The sequence below is a fragment of the Diprion similis genome, chromosome 1 (assembly GCF_021155765.1).
Source record: "Diprion similis isolate iyDipSimi1 chromosome 1, iyDipSimi1.1, whole genome shotgun sequence".
NCBI lineage: Eukaryota > Metazoa > Arthropoda > Insecta > Hymenoptera > Diprionidae > Diprion > Diprion similis.
The window spans coordinates 89,653-112,601 of NC_060105.1; the positions used below are offsets into that span (position 1 = coordinate 89,653).

Below are 22,949 nucleotides of genomic sequence, written 5' to 3' on the forward strand. Positions count from 1 at the left end.
GATTTCCGAAAACTTTACGTTTCTTGAAACTAGGAGAATGAATCTTTCATGAGGCGTTTGAAAATCTGAAAAATCTTTATTTGCTGCTGAGATACACGCTCTCGAAACTCGGCGAATGTTTTAAATACCAGAATTAAGATTCGAGTCACATTTTCAGAAATTAATAAATAGTGATTTTCCAGCGTGGCACCCCCTGAAAAATTTGTTCAGGTTGGAAAAAAGATTCTGAGAAAAGACGAGCGTTGTGACAATATATTACCGACAATAACACGAGTCGGAGGCTCCAATAATCCATGAACGTTAAAGTTTTGGACAATTCAACTGTCTGCATACTTTATATCCATTTTAAATGAACCAAGTCACATAATCTTGAGATAGTTATGAATTGTTGATCCCCGAATAATTTGCTTTCCTGCACACTCATTTATCGCTATCTGCAATTGGCACCCCAAAAATCCAACACAATTACAAATAAAAATGCATCCAAAGCCGGTGGGACACACTCCGAATATATGAATAAGACAAGTCCTCAAAAAGTACTGATTCTAGACTTGATCGCTGACCTCGTTGAGCAGCCAATTCTCTTGCCGAACACACCTCATTTATTGAATAAAGTCCCGCGCGAAGAGTGGATCCTTATAGGTCCGTAAATGTATGTATACCAAGTGTAGACTATTAGGTGTATCATTTGGGTACAAAATATTACCGTGGGGTGTACCAGCTAGGGTGTCGTCGTTATCCAAAGCATTGTCGTGCTCCTTCCAAGTTTCCCCGTTTTCGCTCCGTAGAATTATTATCTCTCGGTCCTTACCTCGTACTGAGGCAAAATGAGGGACGTCGATCAATACAGGCCTGGAACGGACGATCACATTAATTTTTATCTGTTTTCCCTGTGAGTTCCTAATTGGCAGTCATCATTGGAGATGCCGGATCATATACAAGAAAGCAGACACTCAATTGCAACGCTTTCAGTCGGCGAAAACAATTGGAACAATTTCAAAAACGAAAGACCTCTCTCCCCTGTAATACTCTGTGACTCGCAGGTAGAACGAGTTTACATGTATCACAATCCGCATAATGTATGTACTAGGGTGGTCCTTATTTGGGGTGTTTTCGAATTTTCCTGCGGACAAGGCGGAAAAGGTTTCCAAATAAATCAATAAAAAAGTACGCGAAACCGGGAGCCTGTAGGCCAACCCTAAGTACTCCCGCCAAGGCCATGAATTTTCCCATGTTATTTCTATGGGAATTTGGACTTACTGCACTATTTTTTTCGCCCCGGCCTAAATGGTATTTTGAAAAATCTGAAACTTGGCATATGTCTTAATCCTACATTCATAGATATTCTACAAAAAATTGGGCGATTTACAACGATGAAATTAACAAAGTACCAGCGCATCAAAGTTGTGTCTTAAAGTGAAAAATCACCATTTAACGAAATAAATGGATCAATAAATAATATTAAACAATTAGATATATACTTACATGAGTTTTCACGAATCGTTTGAACTATAGAATTGTTATATGGTACAATGTACCATAGTTGTTTGATCCAAGCTTTGTAAATAAAAATACAATTGTAAGTTCGAAAAAAATGATGCGTCTCGTGATAATTACTTTAACGAAATGTTTAATATAACAATTCTATAGTTCAAACGATTCGTGAAAACTCATGTAAGTATATATCTAATTGTTTAATATTATTTATTGATCGATTTATTTCGTTAAATGGTGATTTTTCACTTTAAGACACAACTTTGATGCGCTGGTACTTTGTTAATTTCATCGTTGTAAATCGCCCAATTTTTTGTAGAATATCTATGAATGTAGGAAAGACATATGCCAAGTTTCAGATTTTTCAAAATACCATTTAGGCGGGGGCGAAAAAAATAGTGCAGCAAGTCCAAATTCCCATTGAAATAACATGGGAAAATTCATGGCCTTGGCGGGAGTACTTAGGGTTGGCCTACAGGCTCCTGGTGTCGCGTACTTTTTTATTGATTTATTTGCAAACTTTTTCCGCCTTGTCTGCAGTAAAATTCGAAAACACCCCAAATAAGGACCACTCTAGTATGTACATTTACATACCCCAGAAATGTCGCACCGACCGGTCCCATCTCAACTATGCGCGTAGCCAGCGCCTCGCCTTCCATAAGCGGTGGAGGGCTCGTTGTTTTGGTGACCTTGACCAATCTACACGTCACTCTTATGGGCATCGTTGCTCTCCTTGGCGGTACAACGATACGTACACCGCTGTGCCTGCACCCTCGCATCGTCCCACCCCTCGCATCGACCAGGAAACTCACCAAGAATCTGGAATTATTGTTCACCGTTGCCTTCGTGGGTACGAGGGGCTATTTATAGGGGATAATCATAATCTAAAAATACCAAAATATTTGGTATTATGGAAAAAAAATAATAAACAAGAAAGGAATAGCTATTCGTATAACACGTATAGCAAGGGAGCGTACACTAATTACGTGAGGTGTTCAGGGGAGGGGGGGGGGGAGGGGGGGGTCGAGCCGAATCATACTGAATCTCACTTGGGGGAGAGGGGGGGGGGGGGGTCTTGGCAAATATCACGTAATTTTTTTTTAGCAGAAAACGGTGTGAAACTGCGTGAAATATAAGTTAAATTAAAAGCTAATTTTATCACTGTGATTTAAGATTACAGCAATATTCTCAAATACTAGTCTTTGCTAGTCTTAAATAAGAATAATTAAGCAAATTGTGTGTGTTTTTTTTTTATAAATTCAACGCTTTTATACCCAAAATACAAATTTTGAAAAATCTCACGTGAGATTGGGGAAGGAGGGAGGGGGTCGAGAAAAATCTTACAACATCTTACCACGGGGGGAGGGGGGGTAACAAAATTCTCAAAAATACCTCACGTAATTAATGGACGCCCCCTAACTTATATGTGCATTAACAAATGGTGCGTTTTTTCTGTTGATGGTACCAGAATTTCTTTCTGCGGCAAGCTATTTGTATAGTTAATTGGAATGCCTGCTTGTTTTTATAGCCTTTAGCAAAGACTCATTGTTCGGTATGAAATTAAAACACGAAGCGTCTTGTGAAATCAAATACGTCGGAGCTTCAGTCAGTTTTTGGTCATAAATGTTTCATATACGGATTTTGGCCATATTTTTCTAGAAAAAGTAATTGTAATGCTTGCTGCCAAACAATGGGCGTTGATGAACCTGGGGCAAGAAATAAGCGCCGGTGAAACTAGAAAATTGGGTAATCACGCACCGGTATATGAGATGTTGGAGAGTGCAAGTGGTGTGAGTCAGTTTGACCTAATTTTTCAGGTCAGAGGAATTCGTGTTTGATATTCATCTCCCAATGAAACAAGAGACAGTTCAAACCTCCTAATTCCTATTGGCAAGTTGAACTCCGAATTAACCGGTGAAATTGACCAGACGTCAGTAAGAGTCCGAATAGGAGAGGATTTCTGAAGCAATTTTTACCTAGTTCAGGATTGGTAAACTCATTGAAAAGCCTTGGCGTAAAATATTGTTTCACCGTACACGGCATCATTATACGGTATTATAAGATATGACGGACCAAGCTGGTTCATGTCTATTAGAACGATACAGCGCGTAATATTTGCACCTCAATAATACGTCCCTGGCTTATTTTCAATTAGTGTTTGCGTCGCCCTCCCGCACTCTCATCGAATTTACAATATCAGGTATAAACCAAAGTGATAGATAGAAAAGCTAGTTGATGAATAAAGGTAGAATTTTGATGATGTACTATCAAGTATTACTCACGATCTTGGATTCATCCTTCTAGAGGGAAAATGGCAAGAAACGGAGGAAAAGAAATACATTAATTTTATACAATAGGATGTATATATCTGATACGGTGCACTTGGATTAAGAGATCTTGTAAAAAGTCTGAGTATACGTAAGTAACACATACCCCAGAGTCGTGCTATCCTGCATCTCAAAGTTTTCAGCCGAGCAATAGTTGTTACTCTGTACAAAGTCTTGCCTGTCTTCTTTCGAAACTATAACATAATCCTGTGTCATTTCACATGCGAATCAGCTCGACGATTTTATATTACCTTGTCTGTGAATGGGATCGTCTCTCGTAACGTCGATAGGCAACGAGTCATCCCGGAGGCTTTTCATTAGATCTGCTGTTAAATATCGGTATGGCTGCTCGCTGATTAAGGTGTCGGAACCTGACGATGAAGCAATCGTTTAAAGCATACACGCGTCCGAGGGCACCTATGTTTTATTGGTGTATAATGTATGGTATGATGCAGAGGTGCACGTGCTGGGTCGGGGATGGATTTAACAAGTATATCTTCATGAGAAGACCATTTTTCGTATAGGTATAGTATAGAATATGTATAATCCATACATGATATTAAATCAAAATTGTTGCAGAGGCCCTTTTGAACCGTGCTGTACATATAGTGTTCAATTGGCGGCAGATCGTGCGGATTATTATGATAAAAGATCGGCGTGTAATGTAGGCGATTGTACTAAATACGGAGGGTAGGTGTACAGACCTCCTTCGTCATCCGAGTCGGACATGAAACTAGCTTCCTGCAAGCTTTCCGGCGCCACAACCTTGTACTTGTCTTCCCAATTTTTATTACAAGGGGCCAAATTGTCGTACGTCAAGCCCTTCAGCACCTCCATGACGGATATGTATCCCAGTTTTTGAGCAATGTTGAGCGCCGTTAAGCCATCCTTGGAAATGAGATTTAGTGGTAATTGAAAAATTTCAGGGTCAGTTATACTGGCGCTAATAATTTGACATTACGGAAGGGGTCGATTATCTCGAACAAGCCATATTGCAACTGTCGGTGCTGTTCGTATGTTATTCCAGTTTGTCATATATTTCGTGCATAAAAAGATGCATTATATCGAATATTGAAACATCACGGGCGCGAAGCCACTTTTCCGCGGATGTGATTGGCTAGATTTTCGCATGTGATCACGTGAAATTGGATATGAAAACAACAGTGAAAATCAATTTTTGGATGCCGAGAATAGATTAATAAAATCGATAAAATTTAATGCATTTCAAACTTGGATGTTGGATATGCAGTGGCTTTTGAGTGAAAATAAAAAATGAACAATGAGAATTCCGCGCGTTCTTGCTAGTGAGATAGAATTGTGACGTTTCGTGATAAAAATCATAAGTATAATTTTGACCTGGCTTCCACACCCGGAGAATAAACGAACATTATTGTTAAAACGATGCCACCGCACCGTGCCGAGATTCGATGTGTACTAGTTGTCGGACCTAATTTACGATCTCACTTTTTACTGTACACAGCATTCCGGTAGGCAATGATAAAATCTAAAATTTGCAAAGGATCCCGTCAGCTCTATAGCGCCTTAACAGTGACTGCACTTACTTTTGTGCGAGCATTATGCGATGCGTTTCCGTCGAGAAGAGCCGAGGCTACGTGAGCGTGCCCCTGCTGGGCAGCTTGGTGCAGCGGCGTGTAATCCTGATTAGTTTTAACGTCGACCTCTGCGTTTTGCTTCAAAAGAAATCGCACCATTGATGAGTTTCCAAAATGCGCAGCCACGTGTATAGGCCGGTACCCTGTCTCCGTTCGACTTTCGACGCTTGCTCCATTCTTCGAAAGTGTCGACGCTACTCTAACAAAATCTTCCTGGGCGCACAGATGCAGAGCAGTCAGGCCATTCTGTCAACACAATTTTTTATACCCTCTTCACGATCGCACAAGCATAAGCATTAATCGTATGCGCATACGCAGCGAAGGGTGCGAAAAGTAACGGCAGTACCCTCTTACCTTAGCCTTGTGATTCGGATCGGCTCCGTGTTCGATAAGTAAGTTAGTGATGTCGTGATGTCCCTTCTGTGCACTCATATGCAGCGGTGTGAATCCAGCTTTAGACTCCGCATTCGGGTCTGCTCCTCGTTCAAGCAGAGCCGAGGCAATCTCCATCTGTGGTTGTAAATTTCTTATCACAGCAACGAACAGTTTGGCCTAGGTCTGATAATGGTTACGTTATGTTTGGATGTTATCGTTCAAATTTTCAAACTATAAATAATTGAGAATAATTAAGTCTCAAACAATTGTTAATTTGTATTGGACCGCTACGATAAGCCGAAAGTTTCGCCGTGATCATTTCAAGCCACTTCTCACTTGCCTACCGAACTATACCTACACTTCTTCGCTCTTTCCAACCATACGCTTTGTCACTAATTTCAATATTATGTTTTGTCAATTATACTCAGCGTTATTCGAACCCTTCTTCTTCACTTCCCGATCATTCCTCAATGTAAATGTGAAAGAAAAAAAGAAAATTCGAATGTGAAAATCAATCTGTTTAATGTGGAAAAATTGATCAATATTTTTCACTTGAATCATAGGAGGTATATAGAAGCTTGGTAATCACACGGTATTTGCACCTTATAATACGTTAGATTAATAGAAGATATCCGAATCAAAATTTTCGAAGCGCTACAGATTTTTTTTCTACAATAGGCCAAAAAACAAGATGTTGGCCAGCTAGCACCTGCAATACCAACGAAGTGGCGATCAATTATTGCAGACGGCACGTCGGAAGTGTGGACTGCAAGTATTTCAACAAAAATTGAACGATTCGCGTTAACGTTTGGCAAAAAAGTCCTGCAAATTTCAGTGGACCGTCAAGGTGCGAACTTAGAAAAATATCAGAGATCTTATTCATTCACTTAAGGAAAAATGCCCATATTTCTTATCCATGTGATGCCTAATGACACGGCACTCACCTGATTCTTACGAGCTGCAACGTGTAAGGGTGTATGACCGTTCTGAGATGTGACACAGGGCGAGGCTCCCTTCTCCAGTAGAAGGCCTGCCACGCCAGGATGATCGTAGTGGCAGGCCATATGCAGAGCCGTTATCTCATTCTAACAATGCATCGTCATACCTTATTATATGTAAGTTACATACAAGGCACAGGCATCATTATTGGTATATGCTTATATCTACAGATGTATGTATAATAAACCGTATTTTGTATACATGCGTGTCTTGTAGTGTGGATTGTACGTACAGATTTGCGAAGATGTAAGTATACTAAGGACGTGGATCAAAAGAGACCAAAGTGTGACTTGCATTGTTCAATTTTAATTCAAAATTCTACGTCTGTATATACAGCTAGGTCACGTAACTATTATGAAATATATAAATTTTGCCTGTAGTATATTTTCAAACACATTATTTTTCGATTGAATAATACATTTTGATCGTTTTCAAAGCGACGGTGAAAAAAAAAACAATCATCTGCTCCTTTGCCATTAAAATTGCAATTTCGGCGATTACGACCTTATGCCATTTATAGACACGCTATAATGTAACTACATATATGTACATATAATGATAGGAAGGAACTTCCATTAGCCATTTTATTGCATAAAATTGTTCGCATAAAAGAAGGAAACCACAGTCAACCGCAATTGCGATTTCTTAAAGTTCAGTAAGCACCGTGCAGTATACCTAGCTGAATAATTCAATGACTCACCTTTCCTCTTGCATCTAACACGTTCCCCTTTTGCAGGAGAATTTTCGCCACGCTCATGTTTCCGTACTTTGCGGCGATATGCAGAGGAGTAAAGCCGTTTTTTGTAGTAGCCTTTATCGATGCATTGTTTTCTACAAGTATTGCCGCAACCTGTAAACGTAGGTACAGTAAGTAATGCGAACTGCTGAATACAGGATAATAAGGCGCCCATCCCAAGAGTGTCATAGTTGTACCTACATGTAACACAGTGTATGCGATAAATATTATTACTACAGACGGTGCAACGCCCGTTTGCACTGTATCAGGCATATATGTATTTATCACACACAAACTATAGCACCTGTGTATCTATTCACTATGCCTATGACTACTATGTCTACCATCAAATGCTACATGCATGTATTAACTTTACCCACGATATGAAACATTCCATTTTCAATAATTACAGTAGACTTCTGTATTATTACTGTGGTTAGCGGATACCGCAAAGTAGGAGTTTGAATAGAAAATAGCCGTTTCGTAAAAATTGTCAAATAATGACAACGAGTTAGAAAGAGATTCCAAACTGTGTGATATTAAGGCCCTCTTTGCACGGCCCGGGCATAGGCATGACGTCGGTTCGGTTAATTCAACTTTACTTTGTCGTAGGATTAACAAACTATCGTTTGTTCGCCAGACACGCTGTATAAATATTGTTTAATTTCAGGTTGGAGACAATCAAGGCTGGATTCATTTCGAAGCGGCAGTGCCTTATAATGAGGAATTTTTCATGCATTACTATTCCATTAGAATCAATTTGTGAAAATAACCAGCTCAATTTAGGAATCCTTCGGTCTTGCTTCGATTCGACCACTCAATCCTTTCCCACCCCTGATCGGCATTCGGTATATGCGTCCCCTTTGGTACTTATTCAGAGAACCCATTTTCACGACAGATATTTTCATACTGTTACAAATGGTGAAACATCAAATCACCCGTTTTACCTCCCTTTCAAATGATCCGGTAGTCATCACAGACAAAAGACATGTAAGACTTCTTATGTCATAAAATGAATAAGGTTGCTGCGCCAATCAACATTATTGTAGAAAAAAATATTGTTTCTAAAGCACGTATAGCTGGATAAAAGCCTTTTCCCTATAGCTTTATTTTGCCGTGCCTTTTGGGTCCGTTCTTTATCGTTCACGAGCCCGCCTTTTTATTCCGTAACTTTCCCGAAAGTTACAATATCGTGACCAACTATTGTATATAACACGATAGAACTGAACATAATCAATTGACGATTGTGATTGATGGTAAAAATTGGTAATCGTGGTAAGGAAATAATCGAATTACAGGTGCCGATTTTACTTCAGATTTCGTAACCGCAAGAGATAACCACCGTCTGAGACGAAAGGAAAAATTATTTGCAGGTCATCTCGTGCAAAGGACCCATAGAGGACTATTATACTATAGTTGTCTGTCACGGTAAGCAGCCCAACCGAAAATCACGGGCACTATAAATTTGCCGCTTAACTACATATTCAAACAGTCACGATTTTGCGGCTCATTCTTTCTCTGAGAACCTACCATATAAGTGTCTATCGGGCTTTTGCACGAAATAACCTGAAATACGATGTACAGAATGAACTTACGAAAGTCAAGTCTGGCAACGTATCAATTCCGGCGTATATAATATTTTTCTCCTTCGTTACATCAGAGAATCCAACCTGGACGTACACATTATATATTCTCTCTATCGGTTTCTAATTTTCGGATATTCTGGACATTATTCAATTGCCAAAAATAGGGTGAACAAAAGTCGGAAACAACGATTAAGAGAGCCGACCCGTCGGGCGCAGCAAAATTTTTACGCATTTGAGCATAGGTGGAATGTAATTTTCCTCAGCCATATTGCCACTGTTCGCTATCAATAAGAAGCAAAAATGAATTTTGTTACGATTTCCTCGCATACTTAGCTTATAACTAATTATTTTTGAGTAATTTCTTTCTTTGAAAGTGAATAATTTTGACCATTTTTAATATTTTCAGCTGAAATTTGGTATATATCTATTCAGTATATCATTCGGACCAATCATGCGTATCGGGTCCAGAGGCCCTTGTTTTGAAAAAATCGGCGCGGGACCCAAGATGGGGCAATTTTTGGGCAGGCTCTTTGATTCCGCTGAATACGCATGCTTTGACGAAAAAAAATATTTCATTGACGCGATTGCACGCATTTATCCGCAGGTATCCCGTTCTTCAAACGAATCGTTGACTTGACACAACTAAATATTGTTTGGAACTAATAAATTTTCAATAAAATCAACCGCATGGTTCAAATAACTGGCTCGGTTGATTCAATAACTTTTTTTCTTTTCGTACACCTGTATACCTACTTCTGAGCAACGCATTGCCGTCTCGATCGGAATCCGGGTACAGCGATACAGTGCATATTGGCTGCACGCCAATCTAGTAGCGTTGAAAACCATTTCTTTAACTAAAGATTACGCTTCTCCCTCAAGGCTCTGCGGTTCTAGTCCATCTCAATATTGAAAAGGGTAGCAAATAAAGAGTTGCGAATACACAAACAAATCATATATTTATTCAACTATCAACGACAAAATATACGAAGATGGAAATATGATATATGAGAACGAAAGAGAGAAATAGAGTGCGTAAATGTGTGCATTATGGGGTAGGGTGGGGTCCGTACATGCCGATTATATGAGGGATAAATAGGTATGTATATATACATATATAAAATTAAAACTATAAGCTCATATCGTCTGCGGCGGACGAGACGAATTCTGATATAAACGAAACGAAATGAAATGAAATTAAATTAAATATTCTTGGTGCCGTGTCCAGAAGAGATAGGTATTATTATGTGCGTTGATATAGTCGGCTAATTTGGAAATCTCCTTGTACGTTACCTCCTCCTGTCCCTCCTTAGCCGCGATATGCAATGCTGTGTACATGTCCTTGGTCGCTGTATCCACGGCGGCCCCGTGCTGCAGGAGAAGCATGACGATGTCCACGTTCCCAAGTCGAGACGCCACATGCAACGGCGTTTGTTGCTCCTGTATCAACATCGGGAGACACCCGTATATAATTCGCCTAATTCTATAATAATCCAAGCCTGTATCTACGCCGACAAATGAATATGCACTTCAAATAATGTGGAACCAACGTAATATGTATACTGCAATTTACTATCGCGCGTGGTATACTTCATTTCTTTCCAATCAGCACCTCAAAAGTCCCAATACGCACGCGATGTTTATAAAAATAAGATGATTTTTAAGTATTTTTTTCTACTCGCCAATGAACGCATTCAGTCTCACTAACCGATTATTTTCCGAAGAAATGACTTTGGAGCTAAGCATTTTTTTTTACACAGAGTAAGAGGGCAAACACAACGCCGAGAGCAATTAGTTTCAATTCGATACTCCACTCCCGATCTTGTAATTAATTGAAGTAACGGTGTATCCAATAATCGTACCTGTAACAGGACCTGCCTACATGAAAATTAGGTACGACCAGCTTACCGTTGATCACCACTGGCGGGGATGGTTGAATGAAAAAAAGGCATCGGAATAAAAAGAAATCTGCATCAGCTGTAATAAGTGCCGAAATTGGTTCGTTTCCATTGTAACGGGTCAAGTGCACGTTACTTTTCTACCACTTGCCCTTGAGACTGGATGTAATTAGGTATACAATTTGCCAATACTAGTCCGAGGAGATCGAAACGAGCCTCTCTATAATATAACATATCTTACCCTGGCGCGGGCGTCAACTTTGGCGCCATTTCTTAGCAAAATTCGTATAATGTCAGTCTGGTTAGCTCTAGCCGCAAGATGTAACGGTGTTTCGCCTCGCACTGTTGGGACATCAGGATTCGCTTCGTGCTGCAGTAGGAATATGACGATATTCATACACCCCATAAAACTGGCCACGTGCAAAGGCGTCAATCCGGACTGGAAAACAGAAAAATTGTAAGAAATTGAATGATGGCATATAGGTAGCTGTGCCCACGTGGCTTTCTCTGCACGATATTATGATTCGTTACAATGGTATGTTATAGCGAAATCGATGTGATCAGATCCCATAGTATTTATAATAGTTATAAGTTGTACAACCGAATAACGTCGAATCTGACCTTCATAATTTTAGCAGGACAGTAATAAGTCGACGTTTACCACACGATGAGACTCCACGTGTCGCCACAGCACTGGTTAGAGGCTGACGTTGCCAACCTCGTTTGTGACCGATTGAAACGAGGGTGGTCAGATTTGACCTTACTTGGGTGTACCTCTTACACTGGAAATCATTATATGTCTGATTACTGATTGGCATATTAATCGTACTTATTAGCAATGCTCTGGACAAGCAGTAGCGGGTAATTTTGTGCAATAACCTCGTCTCTGACTGTAACGGGAGCAATTTAAGCACCAAGAGCCGTAGCTGTTGCCAGTACTAATTGGGTGGAAATTTCACGGCTTTCTGCGAACTCCCTCATTTCGTGCAAAGCCCCCGTAGGGAGCTGTCATTTTGTAATACGAAAATCGACTAAATTTAGCGTAAGTGATCGAGGCACCAAAAGTACGTCGTACATGCTGTTCGCAGAACCATCTAGGTGAGTGGGAAATTCACTGTACCTGACGTAATCAGTTCGGCTGTTGGTAGTGCTAGACGACGAGATGTAGTAACTTCATAGCGGTGTTGTGCATGAAAAATAAGGACAGTAAAGTATAATTGCTATAGCGCGCATACACTATATTGACCAAGCTATGATGCAACAAAGGCGTAATATTTATTTTATTATCATATATTGATCCCCACCTCCGTGTGACTAAAAACACAGAAGCTAGGGGGATTTTGACGTCGCCAATTCCGAATATGAATTCTAAATTTGGGAATTCAAAATCGCAGCACCAATCCACTGGACGGAAATGCAAGAAGTTATTTTATTTCAATGAAACTGTTACCAGGGGTTTTCTGAAATTACTGATGACAATTCTGAAATCCATATTTAAAAATTCGGAATAACCAACTCTTCGAATCCACTATTCCGAATTTTTGAATTTCGGATTTAGACAGGCAATCCAGTTTCTCACAGACCCTTGCGTACCGATCTACAGCCGAATCAAGAAATTTCTTAAATTTTCGACCACTATAAGTATTGGATCCGCGATTCTGAACTCTGAAACTTTCGAGTTCAAATTCGTCACGAGTGTCCTAAAAAATCGAAGATTTTCAGATTTAGGACCAATTGGAGGTAAGGAAAAATGTATGCAAATATATCAAATGGGAAAATAATTACCGTTATCCCATTAATACCTCTGTCAAATATGCGTGATAAAGAAATTTCACTTGTACTTTACTATCCTCATTTTGCAGACAGGCCTTCGGATGAGTGACGCCGTTGTATAACATTGAATCACCGGTCCTTGGCGGCAGCATCCGCAATATTTCGTTTAACGCGCATCGCAATAGGTATGTATAATATGCTCCCGGAAATTACTTTTCACGCGGTATCGATGCACATATACTACAGTATATATGTATAGTACAGTATAACTAGAAGTTGTTTACCTCGGTAGTAGATTCGATGGAGGCCCCGTGCTTGATGAGGAGCTCAACCACTTTTATACGGTTCTTCTTGCAGGCGATATGAAGGGGAGTGAACCCATTCAAAGCCCGAGCGTTCGGATCAGCCCTGCGGTCTAGGAGGAGCTTAGCGACCCGCACGTGGCCACAGTGGGCCGCTACGTGCAAAGACGTCAAATAATCTATGGTAACCTCGTCCACCGGTGCCCGGTGATACAGGAGGACCCTCGCGGCGTCCACGTGATCCCCTTGCGAAGCCATGTGTAGGGGCGCCAAACCATTCTAGTAATACATATTACCTATAGTATAACGTCAACAACTTATATCCACATGTGATACTTATAAGAGCGGGAGTTTGATGTTAGGTCGCCACATTAACGATTAAGTATCGAGTGGAAAATTTTTTGAATCCTCAACAAGACGGTAAAGGCATTTGTCAGGCAGACCTGCTTGGGTTCTTATTATTGTCAGGTGAAAACGCGTGTCTTCATAGTAATTCACGCGGAGATCCCATTTTTAATAGGTATACGAATACTCGTATAATGGAATGCAGGCTGGTTAAAGGCGTACAATCCTTGAATCAAACACAGTATCGGAGCGTCCCAATCACCTTGGTTCGTGCACTGATCGGTGCTGAATTTTCAAGAAGAACTGCAACGACTTGATCGTGCCCCGATCTTGCTGCACAGTGTAACGGCGTCAAGCCATCTCGTGTCTTGGCGTCTATCGTAGCTGCGTTTTCCAACAATAATTTCACCATATTGATCTTTCCCCATTTGGCAGCGACGTGAAGCGGACTGATGTTGTGCTGTAGACAAATACATCATTGACGTTGTATACTTGTTGTTGCATATTAATAATACACTCGTGGAAAAATTAAACGAACCCACGCGTTTTTGGCCGAAAAAAGTTCAACTTTGAGACGCTGTAACTTTGCATAAATTGCAAGTTGAACATTGAAGATAAGAAGATTTGAAAGCCTAAAATCTTAGCCTTAAGGATCTACAGGTGTGTAGTCCCAAATCGTGCCAGGCTAATGAAAATTACTACATGATTCTACTTTGATTTTAATCACGTGTGTAGAGTGAAGAAAGCGATCGACCTAATGATACCGGACTTACTTTACTTTTCATATTTCGTGATTTTATATTGGGTCTGGCAGTTTCCCACAAGAATCAATGTAAACTCACGAAAAATTAGAAACACAATAACTTTGGTATGGGTCAGACAATCGTTTCCAAATATTACAACGGTGTTTAAAATAAAAGTGAGAATAATCTGTACAATTTTCATCGACCTACCATTATTTCGACCTACAAGCCTCTACGTCCTTATATGTATTAAGCTCCATTCTCTAGATTTAATCTATACGCATTTTGACTCTACTAATTCTATCTTTCAACCACTAATGTCAAATTTGTAAAGTGAATCTTCAACTTTGCGTGATGATACGCGATGAACAGTTGTTTTGTTTCGGATTTTCAAAATAACCATTTTGTAGCTTGGACTTTCCCCTTCGAAATGCTTTTTTCAATTTTGTCTGCGATTTTTTCGTGAGGTTATTCAATTTCAGAAGAAACCGTGTCCGAAAAACTTTTATCCTATGTAACAAATGAAAAAATAATCGTTTAGATATTTAAAATAAAGGAGATTGAACATCTAAATGGCACTCACACTCATTTATTTTTACACGCTCATACACTCCAGCGCCATTCTGAATCTTTAATACAAAATTAGGCGCGACGTGACTGATACATCGGACAACTTTCCAAAAATTTACCTTAGAATTCGGTGATTGAAATTTAAACTTTACCGCAATACAGATTCTGTAAAAATGACGATCATGTTTTGCGGTGTTATCGTCTTGAAGAATACAGATTTCCCTGTGAAATCCTCTTTTAAATTTTTCCTATATCCTTTAATACCAAAGATAAACTCGAGACAAAGAGAATTTTTTCATTTGTTACTTAAGATCAAAGTTTTTCGGACATGATTTTTTTTTCTCCCTTAACGTTGGATAATTGATGGGAAAAAAACGCAAACAGAATTTTTAAAAAAGCATTTCGAACGGAAAAATCTAAGCCATAAATTAGTTACTTTGAAACCCTAAAAAAAAACTATTCATTGTATGTGAGTACGCAAATTCGAATTTTCACTTTACAAATTCTACACGAGTGAATTAAAGATAGGATTACTCGAGAAATAATGTGTATAATCTAAATCTGGCGAATAAAGCTTGACGCCAAGATTTTCAGCTTTAAAATGATTTTTGAATCAACGTTCTACTTGCAATTGATGCATAGTCACAGCGTTTCAAAGTTGAACATTTTTTCGCCCAAAAACGGAGGGGGTGGCACAATTAGTATATCCGACCTGCTTGTACGCATAGAGTACCTATGGCTCACCCATGATCACAACCTAACCCACTATACCAGGTATATGTATTCAATATCATAAGGTGTATGTTACATGTGCATTGTTACATACACATATCTTACTGAGAATAATTTCATTATTATTTCCCGTAACAGATGTGCTACTAAAGATTTGTCCCTACGTGTATAATGTAGTACAGGTCTACAAGTATATTCAGAAGTATAATTGTATTACCTTCGCTAAGTAATTCACATCTGCTCCTCTTTTTATTAATAGACCTGCGATTTCTTCGTTACTGTAATGCGCTGCAATGTGCAAAGGTGTGAACCCACTCTTTGAAGTGACGTCTGGTTTGTGATCGTTCTGCGGGTATTTATGTGAATACATTAATGTTGAGTTAGAGTAAACAAAAATTAATTATTTAGTTGACCCTGTGAAATACTTTGCTGATTTCGTACCGTTACAGATATGCGAAGCTGTGATTACAGAGAAGTGGGGTTGAGTTTTCTTGAAAAATGAGAAAAAATATTGAGAGCAGAAAGTAAACTGATGTTGCTGAATCCAGAAAAGTTACCAAGAATTTATTACATAGAGTTTCTTTTTTGTCAATTATACAGGCACCAAAAAAAAAATGTCGTCTCCGGCGGACTGAGCCACCACAGTTATATGCTTTTATTGTTAGACACGCTGAATCTGAATCCGGCGTTATATATATATATACGCTATATGTATATGTACGGTGGTATGTACACACACACACACACACATATATATTATAGTTCGAAATTTGAATTACAAACCCACACACTCTTTATTTTTTATATTACCACCTTTTGCCAGTCATTGTCGTAATGCCTCATCTAGAGGTGTATAATATTCGTTAATATAATAAGCAGATCGGGAATACCGACCTTTACCTATATCGATTGAGACAATTCTGAATATTTTCATATCGAGCTAAAATTTTGAGGGACTGTTTTTTTCTATTGAAAGTAATGTTTTACGATAATGGAATAAAAAAAAATCTACCTACATATCGATTGAGTCGGTAGTAAATATTTTTATATCAAGCTAAAATTTTGAGGGATTTTTTTTTTATCCAAATATACGTTTCCATCGATGGAGCACAAAAAAAAAAATTGTGTCGCACACCCCAATATACATATACATATATGTATTATACTTCGAGTTATATGTGGGGTATTCCACTCTGCTTGCGCATCGGAAAATTTTGCACTACGCGACGCAAGCGAATGAATGTTTCAGATAGGACTACACAAAATATGGAAGTAATGGAGCAAGCCTGATCCCGAATTTGGATTCAGCATGCACGAAAATGCACAGGCATAGAAACACGTTTTTTATGTGCCTGTGTTATTGACCAACGCCCTACACCTGGCTAGGAATGACTATAATCGCAACAGTTGAGTGAATCCCGACTGCCCAAAAACAAATAACATGTCGCGGTGACAATGGTTAACAGACCAAATGCCTCGGCAATTGGGCTGTTGCACTTTCTTGCTTCTTCTTTTTTTTTATCCCTTTAGTCAACGGTATAAATTTTATACCACGAGAATGAGGTTTCGGTGATGCGGCCCGCCCTTGTGCAGGCCAATGATATTATAATAGGGCACGCATAGAGTATCTCCCTGGATCCTCGTAATATAACATCCATGACTTACCTGTAATAACAAATCTGCAGCCTTGCAATCATCCTTTTTAGCCGCTATATGAAGCGCGGGTAGTCGAACTTTACCCTTAGAATCGTTCTCCAGTAATACGCTGACAACCTTATCGTGACCCTGCTGCATCGCCACGGCAAGTGGTGTGAATCCATCCTATTGTACATAAGTGTGATATACTAATCTGTTATAATTAAGTACATACAAACATACATGGGTATGCGTTGTCTATAATAATCAAATTTTTTTTCTTTATACAATCAAATTCTCGTACCTCAGTCGCTAAGCTTTGATTGGCCCCGTTACAAAGTAGTATCTTGACAACTTGATCGTGGTTTTCTTGGGCTGCCATGTAAAGCGGTGTGAAGCCATTTTGAGACTGTATGTTTACGGTCGACCCGTGCTGTAGAAGGATATTCACTATTTCCACTTGACCGGCTATAACGATATGACAAGTAAAAATTACGTAATAACAACCGACTGGCAATAAATAACATACAGTATAACCTATGTAGCGCAGAGTAGAGAGAGTCACCACTCTCCGTATTCAGACGACTCGTTCCTTGGATGTCGCATTGAAAAATATTCAAGTATCGTACGTATATACGTAACGAATCACTTTACCTAACGAAGCTATGTGAAGAGCAGTGTTTCCTTTCTTTGTTGCAGCATCGACACGAGCACCACGCTTCAGAAGTTCTGTCACAATCTCCACGTGCCCATCCTTTGATGCCAAGTGCAATGCATTCAATCCGTTCTGTGAAACCATTAATATTTTCCATAGTATATAGTACATACTTTACATACTGATAGGTATACATACCAGGTATATAGGTATGTATATTTATACAGGGCAGGTTTTAAAAAAAATATGGAATGCCCTATATATGCCCTGTGCTACCTGACGCATGTATATTATAGTTTGACCTCACGGTTATCGTCGAGGGCCGGCTTTACCAGTTCATCACAATATCATTTTACCGCACGCGCGTCAATTTCGTTCTATCCATACACAACGTACGCCACTTCTTTTTCCGACAGCTGATTAAAGCCCGAAATGTCGAGAATCGTCAAGCTGTACTCAGAATGCTTATACACCCATTATAGGTACCTAAAAGTTCTACTTCGCAGTTATCCCAGACACATGCAGCTTTTAGATCAAGTCCCCGGGAAGTTGGCCCTCCGTAAATCCCATTATATAACGTCTCTCTCCTTAAAGTCGACCTACACCGTATTTCCCGTACATTCTCAACAGCGCATTACGCATCTTCTCTTAACTTGTTTAATATTTACACATACTTGTGACAGCCGACGTGCCTGCATTTGAACGTCACAATTCACTTTTAGTATACTAGCATTGTCAGCTTTGTACCCTTGAACTACTTGGTACTTGATACACTGTATACATCTTGATCACATTCTATTTTATTCTATCCCGCATTTTATCCCAATCTATAACCTTTCAGTGGCTATCACTCGACGTGAGGTCCATCTTATTGACAAAATTTAGAAAATATTGCGATTGAGGTTCAACCACGCTATGCGCTTCCAGTACAAAAGAGGAGGTTTAAATGTATGTGCTTCAAAGAGAAGATAAATTGTAACCAGCTGTTAAAGCTTAATTTCAGCTTTAGTAATCACAGGGTTAAGAAAAAACAACTTCACCGTTTCACTGGAAGGTATGTTTTATCTACGAACAATGTCCGATCAATCTCTATTATATGTATATTCGAAATCCATTCTGGGAGTTAAAAATTCTAAGCTTATGAGTAATTAGTCTTATCCTTGATGTTTGTATCCTGCACATATTAACTACTATACGTTATACAACGATAGGAAAACGATGGATGATGGGGGAAGGGACGTTAGCGGATAATCGGCGCATGTTACCGAATTAGCTGTGTTGATGTCCAAATCTCCATCCAGATATTCGACTACTTTTTCCAGATTGCCAGATCGAGCTGCCCGCAGGAGCGCCGTCGTATCATCAGCCTGAAAGATATATCAAAGATTATGTGTAGTTGTTATTAAGAGAATCAGTACAGATCTATGGGTAGTTATACTGTTTAGAAATATCCTCGAAGAAGACTCGCCGTACGTGCCTGCATCATGTGTACATGCAGGGTACACCCATCGGGTTTGATGCTGTCACTGACACCTGACATGTTTTCTCATGCATCGCCCCGTATGCATGGAAGAAATCGTTGTTGCATGGTTGGATCAAACTAGCTCGACAAAGTATGTATTACACTGCACACGCATCTGGCGTATTGCGCTACCCCAGGGACGTATTCGCGTTGCGGAATGGGAGTAGTAGAGAAATTGTGAAAAGCAATCGCTTTCACTCGCAATATATGCAGAAAAAAAACCGATCTGTGCCGAAATACAATTAAAGGTGATGAGTAAATAAAAAGCAATTAGTAAGTGTGATAATGAATTCAAAAATTATACTACCAAAGGAATAATAATATCATAGGTAGGTATATTTGCGACTGTAGATATACAATGGAGGGAGTGTCAGAATCGAAAATTTCAATATATTGTTACAGCCGTGCCATGCTTAGTTCTGCGAATCATCATATGTATACCTACACATATTGCGCGGTGCACCAGTTTTACAAAGAAAGAATAGAGTTAAGGATGAATTTGATTTTGATACGATCGACGACTATTCGATTCTGCCAACACCCTTGTAGGTATTCTCCATTCCCATCCCGGTAAGAAATCAAGTACACCTATAGTATTAATGTACCGAACCGCTGAATCACCTGATTCGTGTTATCCGTGACCATGATCTCGGCTCCGGTGTGTCTGCTCGCAGATCGACGGATGTCCCGCCTTTCCTCTTCCTACACTATTATCCGAGAAATTTTACGGTACTAGCGCAATACACTCTGCAAGTGATATACTCGATGAGAATAGGTGGGGCCGCCCGTCCACCCGCCTCGACGGATCGAAGAACAGCGCAGACGCGTCCCTCAACGATTAAGCGCAAACCTAGGGGATGATAACCGTACGTACAGGGTTCTTTTGAATGAAGCTACATGGTTGGAAGCTGCAGTGTCACGAACGAAATTTTATCCCTTACTGGCGTCAATGCACTGCACTCCGGCTCGTACAGCCTGCAGAATACAGTATAAGCATTCCAGTCGTAATGCGGCTGTTACCTACTAGCCAGTTACCGCGCAAAGCATACATGTTCTTTTTTACAGGGGTTCTTGATGCAGGTTCGAGAATACAGAATATTCGTACAGTGAATGCAGTTACGCACATGCAACAATTACGGCAAAACGACTAAGAGTGACGGCAATGTCGGCGAAAATCCCGTCATAGTGCGATGCACCAATGTGAAGTATATATCTATTTTTGTGCGTTTTGTAAGTATACATATGGAACCCGTCGTATACGTAAGGCATCGTTAAAATGCGTTGACTCTGGCGATCAATAACAGTTGCGCAGCTGGCAAAGACAAGGTAGGTACGTGCCGCGCTGCGCCGCGCCGCGCCGCACCGTGCCGGTATAAGCTTTATACCGTTACATACCTATATACCCCCTGATGTTGTTGAAATTCGTCACTATCGCTTGAATTATAGGTATGTCTTCCAGCCAACAAGACGATTCGCTTTAATCATCGTATTCGAGATGATCACTTCTTCCGTAGCAGTTCGTCTCGTGCCCACCCTATAACTAATTACACCAGGTCCAGAGAACTTTACTCATCGGCAAGTTCACCACAACTCCAATTACGCTGCCGAAAATTAAATATTATACGATTGACTTTCAGCCTAGAATTACCTTTGCACTGATCGGTGTAAGCAGTGACAATATAATTGTGGATAATATCATTATCGTAATAAACAAAGTGATGATAATAATTCTCGATTTGTATTGCCAAAGGAGTCCGAGGAATATTGACATAATACTTGTGCCGTTACGCTTTGGCTTTTCATTTTGTACTTAGCTTTAGTGTATTTCCCTCATTATCTTACGAAATTGCGTAGAATCAGATAAAACTTTCATCAGTGCGAATAAATTTCTTTCTGTTTCATCCAAACTGCATCACTCTACGCAGAAGTTTCAATTGTGGCAAAATGTAGTACATCATGTGACAAGGGAATAAAGTAGAAGATTATTCTCGGGGGTGAGTTTACTGGATGATCGAAGCGGGGGCAGCAATCATCCGAGGGAATAATCGGCTTTTATTCCCAACATGTTACACGCAGACCTTTATTCCCGACTTAACTGTAACGTAGCGACTTTATTGACTTCACAAGTGGGTCCCATGTTCAAAAGCGGAGAATTCTAACTTTGCGGGAAATAAGAACCGTAATCGTATTTACCCGTAAATGATAAAAATATGAGGCAATTATATGATACCTTTGTCCCAATTTTCAGGTCAATAAAGTGGCAATTACGAGTGAGTCGGAAATAAAAAATATTTTATTCTTGTCAAAGTAACCGTGTGTCAAATGTGACAAATTATCGACATCATTGTCCGGTACGTAATATTTAGTTTTCGAAGAATAGGGACATCGGCATAACTTCAAGAAGTACAACAGCTCGTTAAAGTATAATATATAGTCTTATCTGAGAATAGACACTCAACTCGGTTAGCTGGAAGGGATCCAAGGAACTAGCTATTGGTTGCCTCCTTTCTGACGAAGCGGTGCACGTTCATAAAAATAACAGAAATTTATACGGGGTATGGCTTTGCAATTTATATTTTTATGTTTATACAACGCGTATGTTTACTATCACTTTGGCAGCTCAGTGACTACGTAATATCATCTTACCTCTTGTAGCTTCATCGGGATGCGCGGAATCATGTGCAGCTCTCTCGTCATTTCTAAATAATAATTAAACTGCACTCACAATCAGATTACACCTGGCCAGTGTTACAAATAATTGAATACTACTATAATATCATAAGAATGTACAGCATGTATTGCATTATACATCAATACTTATTATTTTTTATTTTTCTTAATATTCGACCGCTTACCTAAGCAACAGCGTGAAGTAGTTTATACGAGTCGTGAGCTCCGTGTCGCGACGACGCCAGTGCGGCCGTGGTAGAGGCGATTGCACATCTAACATTGCTTATTTATAGACTTGTGAACCGTCGGTCAACTTATTCTGCGCTCGAATTCTGATGATTGCCACGACGATGATTTAACGGACGGACAAAATGACGACGAAACACGATCCATGTTTCTGAACAACAGATTCTTTCTTTGACGGAAATTATACGGCTAACGGTGCAACGGATTTAAAGTTATTCGTGACTCTTTTTGTACATATAATGTATAATATATATAAATATTAGGGACAATATCGTGCATCCAACAAACAGTGATTTGCTGCTGCTGCTGCTGTAAGTGCGAACACCTATTTACTGGATTTCACAGGTTTTGTATTCAATACCTCGCAAATCTTTATGCGCCTGAATTTATTTGCAATGGTAAGTTTCAACCAGCGCTGTACAAAAGTGAGCGCCTGACTGCGGGCAGTCAGGCAAACAAATTACACCACATTTGAGACTCGTTCCGTGCTCTTTCCCCTCCTTATCGCCTGCTGACACGCAACCAGCATCGAAGTCCGACATTCATTTTATCGCAATAAGGCGTTGCGAAAACTGGATTTCAGTGTACATTTAAGTAACATAAGCGAAAACCTTTATACACGCAATATGAAATAAAATAATTATTACCCGATTGAATTGAATATGAATTAACTTGTACGTAATAAAAAAAACAACACATCGATGTGCGTGTTCATAGTTTATCCGATCCAT

At 39.6% G+C, this 22,949-nt stretch overlaps 1 protein-coding gene across 4 annotated transcripts in view; it reads right to left on the minus strand.

Annotated features, from left to right (window-relative positions):
* The window catches only part of LOC124410039 (ankyrin-3-like), a 45,298-nt gene extending 22,984 nt beyond the window's left edge, over positions 1-22,314 (minus strand). For 2 of the 4 annotated variants that reach the window (XR_006929564.1, XM_046888154.1), the window contains exons 1-21: positions 22,158-22,314; positions 21,949-22,001; positions 19,046-19,147; positions 17,780-17,912; positions 17,430-17,593; positions 17,156-17,311; positions 15,708-15,836; positions 13,708-13,905; positions 13,083-13,379; positions 11,267-11,464; positions 10,421-10,567; positions 7,509-7,658; positions 6,754-6,894; positions 5,789-5,944; positions 5,384-5,680; positions 4,526-4,709; positions 4,073-4,192; positions 3,928-4,015; positions 3,777-3,794; positions 2,089-2,313; positions 707-852 (exon numbers count right to left, since the gene is read on the minus strand). Coding sequence is in view for 3 of the 4 variants with exons in the window: in XM_046888154.1 (XP_046744110.1) it covers positions 707-852; positions 2,089-2,313; positions 3,777-3,794; positions 3,928-4,015; positions 4,073-4,192; positions 4,526-4,709; positions 5,384-5,680; positions 5,789-5,944; positions 6,754-6,894; positions 7,509-7,658; positions 10,421-10,567; positions 11,267-11,464; positions 13,083-13,379; positions 13,708-13,905; positions 15,708-15,836; positions 17,156-17,311; positions 17,430-17,593; positions 17,780-17,912; positions 19,046-19,147; positions 21,949-21,999 (3,100 nt within the window). In the remaining variant the exon portion in view is untranslated. Of the gene's footprint in view, positions 1-706; positions 853-2,088; positions 2,314-2,356; positions 2,379-3,776; positions 3,795-3,927; positions 4,016-4,072; positions 4,193-4,525; positions 4,710-5,383; positions 5,681-5,788; positions 5,945-6,753; positions 6,895-7,508; positions 7,659-10,420; positions 10,568-11,266; positions 11,465-13,082; positions 13,380-13,707; positions 13,906-15,707; positions 15,837-17,155; positions 17,312-17,429; positions 17,594-17,779; positions 17,913-19,045; positions 19,148-19,923; positions 20,230-21,948; positions 22,002-22,157 lie in introns of those variants that run through there. The other 2 variants (XM_046888162.1, XM_046888171.1) reach the window with 2 other exon arrangements.
* Positions 22,315-22,949: the final 635 nt, after the last annotated feature.